Source organism: Hemitrygon akajei, chromosome 8 (assembly GCF_048418815.1).
Source record: "Hemitrygon akajei chromosome 8, sHemAka1.3, whole genome shotgun sequence".
Classification (NCBI taxonomy): Eukaryota; Metazoa; Chordata; class Chondrichthyes; order Myliobatiformes; family Dasyatidae; genus Hemitrygon; species Hemitrygon akajei.
The window spans coordinates 19009532-19013596 of record NC_133131.1 but is presented as its reverse complement, the minus strand read 5'-3'; the positions used below and the strand labels follow the sequence as shown (position 1 = coordinate 19013596).

The window sequence follows — 4065 nt, the reverse complement described above, 5'->3', positions numbered from 1 at the left end:
CCTTGAAACTTCTTGGGAAAGGGAGCAGAGCGTCTTGGCGCTTTCTTCTCGGCACGCGAAGGAAGCAAGCAGTCTGCAAAGAGTTAAAGACTGAGCTAATGGGAGATGAGAGATTGAAGTGAGCAGGGAAAGAATTTTAACCCTCTGGTGCTGAAAGACGAGCCCGCTCACGTGGTCTACCCCGAGAGCGTTTTTAAAAAGGGGCTGATGTTGCTTTGAAGGTGGTCGGAAGTTCATCATCCTTGTTCCAAACCATGCCGAGGCCAGCGACCAAGAATAAGACTACAATGGAAGCGGCGGACTACTCGGATGAAGGGGATGATATTTACGACCCACCGGACAACAGCGAGGCGACCAGGGGACGGGGGAGCAAACCCAAACCCTTCTGCTCCGCAGCCGCCAGCCCACGCGAGGCAGAAGAGCCCAAAGCCAAGAAGCGGAACAGACCCGTGCGGTCCAAAGCGAGGAGGATTGCTGCCAACGTGAGAGAGAGGAAGCGAATACTGGACTATAACCAAGCCTTCAACGCCCTGCGACTCAGCTTGAAGCATGACCTGAACGGCAAGAGGTTGTCCAAGATCGCCACTCTGAGGAGAGCCATCAATAAGATCTCCACCCTGTCCACGCTTCTGCGTTCGTCCCCTTCGGCCGCCCAGAGATGGAGCTGCAGCCACGCCGAGTGCCAGCGTTTACCGGAGGAGCCGAGGATCGCGGACCACGGCCAAGCCTACCAGATCCCGGCGGAGCGCTGCTCCCTGTCCACAGAGGCGCCCTTTGGCGACCCCGCTTGCGCATCACCTCGCTATCCCAAATGTGCCGCCGAGAGCCCCTTCTATTTCCACCAGCCTGCGAGCAGCAGCCCGAGGGACGAGCCTCTGATGGCCAGTCCGCAGTACTACTCGAGTGGGAACTGTCAGTTTGGAGTTAGGACTGTTTACCATCCAAACCACGTGGAGACCTTCGTAGACTCCCCGCTACCATTCGCTTGGCAATTTAATTACTTCCCGGGAACTAGTTATCAACAGACCCTCCCAATGCATTGACCACAATGTGTGTGTGTGTGTGTGTGTGTGTGTGTGTGTGTGTGTGTGTGTGTGTGTGTGTGTGTGTGTGTGTGTGTGTGTGTGTGTGTGTGTGTGTGTGTGTGTGTGTGTGTGTGAGAGAGAGAGAGAGAGAGAGAGATTTTGTAATATGCTTCATTTTGCCAGAAGTGTGCAAGAGAATACTTCTCAAATAAAACAGGCTCCGATTTTAGTCGATGTTAGTTAAAGTCATTCCGCTCCACTGAGACGTCTTTTCAAATCTAAACTGGTTGCTCTTGAGTCCCGACTGTCGTTGAAGATTATTTAAATGAATGGGAGGAGCGGTCGTTTGAACGGACAGCGGGACTGGTGGGATGGGGTTGCGGGGGTTGGGGGTGACGTCTGACGAGGATTAGAAGTCTACCAGCGGGGTAAAGTAGTTGGTGTATTTATTCAGGTTTCCCACGGGGAGGTTATGAGAAGCGGGAAAGGATACGTGGATAATGCATTCATAACAGGTCGAAGCGGCAGGTGTCAGATGTAAAACGAGGGATACACTGATCAACGTGTCAGTTGGATATACTCTTGTATAAATTAGTCAAACTTTGACCAATTTCTATCGTATTTTGCCATCCGAAATCTGTGTAAGATCTAATCGCGATGCCACAGTAATGATCTTCTATTAGAAGCGCGTTTACATACGATTTCACCTGTCAATATTCTCTCTGATGTTCGCTCCCTGTAAATCAAACCTCAGCTTAATGTAAATAAAATCCGAATTTGAAACTGCGTCGCGCCGGGCAGTCTGGCAATCACTCTGTTCTGAAACGAAGCGCACTTTCAAAAGATGGATTAGATGCAAAGAGGCCAGATTCCAAAATCCGAACTCTCACAGCGCGGAAAGAACGAGTAAAGTCATTGAGCGACAAGACCAATGACCCACCCCCGGCGGCGAGCCGAGCCGGGCATCACGTAGCGGTCGTGGCAACGGCCTTTGTGGGAGATGTGGGCCATGAAAATGCACAGCGTAATGATTGATATTTACGTGTTATGTTATTCTTCAATCCCGCACCAGTTGTAGGAAAGGGCTTTCTATCGATTTTGGATCTTTGTAAATCGAATTTAAGTCAAATGCACCTTTTATAATTACTGTAACGGGAAACACTGCTATATTACGATGCATGCATGGACAGTTTATTGATTGAAACGGGGGAAGGCGTTGAATGAATACTCTGAAACAATCAAATAAATCTAAACCCTGCAGATGCTGAAAATCTGAAATAAACCTGAAAATACTGGAAACACTTAGAGGAGCAGACGGCATCCCGGGATAGCGAGTCACTGAGCGTTCTTTCCCACTTCTGGCCAGATGTTGATGGGGTCCTAAAGAAAGCTTTTTGGCGCATTGGTTTTTATTGAGTAGAGGAGTTGGGATGATCTGTCAAAATTGTACAGGAGATTAGTGAGGACTAATTTGGAGTACTGCACCCAGTTTTGGTCACCTACCTACAGGAAAGGTTGAATGAGTAGAGAGAAAATTTACAAGGATGTTGCCAGGTCTGGAGGACCTGAGTTATAAGAGAAGATTGAATGGGTTAGGACTTTATTCCTTGGAACGTAGAAGACTGAGAGGAGATTTGACAGAGGTATACGGAATTATGAAAGGTATAGATAGGGTAAATGCAAGCAGGTTTTTTTTTCACAAATTGGGTGGGACTGCAACTAGAGGTCATGGGCTAAGGGTGAGAGGTGAAAAGTTTAAGTGGAAACTTTTTCGCTCGGAGGGTTGTGAGAGTGTGGAACGAGCTGCCAGCACAAGTGGTGCATGTGAGCTGATTTCAACATTAAGAAGTCTGGATAGGTAATTAATAGCAGGGGTATGGAGGGCTATGGTTCTGGTGCACGTCAGTGGGAGCAGGCAGTCTAAATGGCTTGGTGAAGACTAGATAGGCTGAAGACAAGTTTCTGAGTTGTACTTTTCTATGGCTCTGTCTCTCAGTTTCTCCTTCCCCAGATGCTGCTTGACACATTGAGTGTTTCCTGCATTTTCTGATTTCTGGAGAGCAATCATGTCGATTTCTCTCAAAATCTGTTGAACGGCTGAGTAATCCAGAGAGATCAGTTTCAGATTAATTTAGTTATCACATATACACTCAGCGGCCACTCTATCAGGTCCCTGCTGTACCGAATTAAGTGGCCACTGAGTGTGTGTTCATGGTCTTCTGCTGCTGCAGCCCATCCTCTCTAGATTCGACATGATGTGTGTTCAGACACGCTCTCCTGCACACCACTGTTGTAACGTGTGTTTATTTGAGTTACTGTCACCGTCCTGTCAGCTTGAACCAGTCTGGCCATTCTCCCCTGACCTCTCACATTAACAAGGTGTTTTCGCCCACAGAACTGCCGCTCACTGGATGATTTTTTTTGTTTTTCACACCATTCTCTGTCAGCTCTAGAGACTGTTGTGCATGAAAATCCCAGGAGATCAGCAGCTTCTGAGATACTCAAACCACCCCGTCTGGCACCAACAATCATTCCCCAGTCAAAGTCACTTAGATCACATTTCTTCCTCTTTTTGAAGTTTGCTCTGAACAACATCTGAACCTCTTGACCATGTCTGCATGATTTTATGCATTGATTTGCTGTCACATGATCGGCTGATCAGATATTTGCATTAACGAGCAGGTGTACCTAATAAAGTGGCCACAGTGGTATGTACATAGAAACATACAGTGCAATGTCTCAATTCTTTACATTGATTTCTAATGACTGGACTGCTTGAATATAGGCAAAAACCAGACTGATAAACCTTTTTAATGAATTCTGTCTCAGGCCAGTGCACAGCAAGCTGTGACACTGCTGCAGAAAGATGACAACAGCCAGTTAATACGTCTTTATGTTTTGACTATGCAGTCTTTAAGTTTCAGGACTTGGGTTTATGTTTTATGCAGAAAATGGTCCTCTGACAGGGCAGTACTGTCTCAGTACCATGTGGAAATGTTAGTCTAGATTTATGTGTTCAAAGCACGTAAGTAGGATTTGA

At 47.1% G+C, this 4065-nt stretch overlaps 1 protein-coding gene across 1 annotated transcript; it reads left to right on the top strand.

Annotated features, from left to right (window-relative positions):
- Positions 1 to 283: 283 nt before the first annotated feature.
- LOC140731401 (class A basic helix-loop-helix protein 9-like) lies at positions 284 to 1764 on the top strand. Its single transcript, XM_073052902.1, has one exon. The coding sequence runs from the start codon at positions 288 to 290 to the stop codon at positions 1041 to 1043; it is 756 nt and encodes a 251-aa protein (XP_072909003.1). The 5' UTR covers positions 284 to 287; the 3' UTR covers positions 1044 to 1764.
- The last annotated feature ends 2301 nt before the right edge of the window (positions 1765 to 4065 follow it).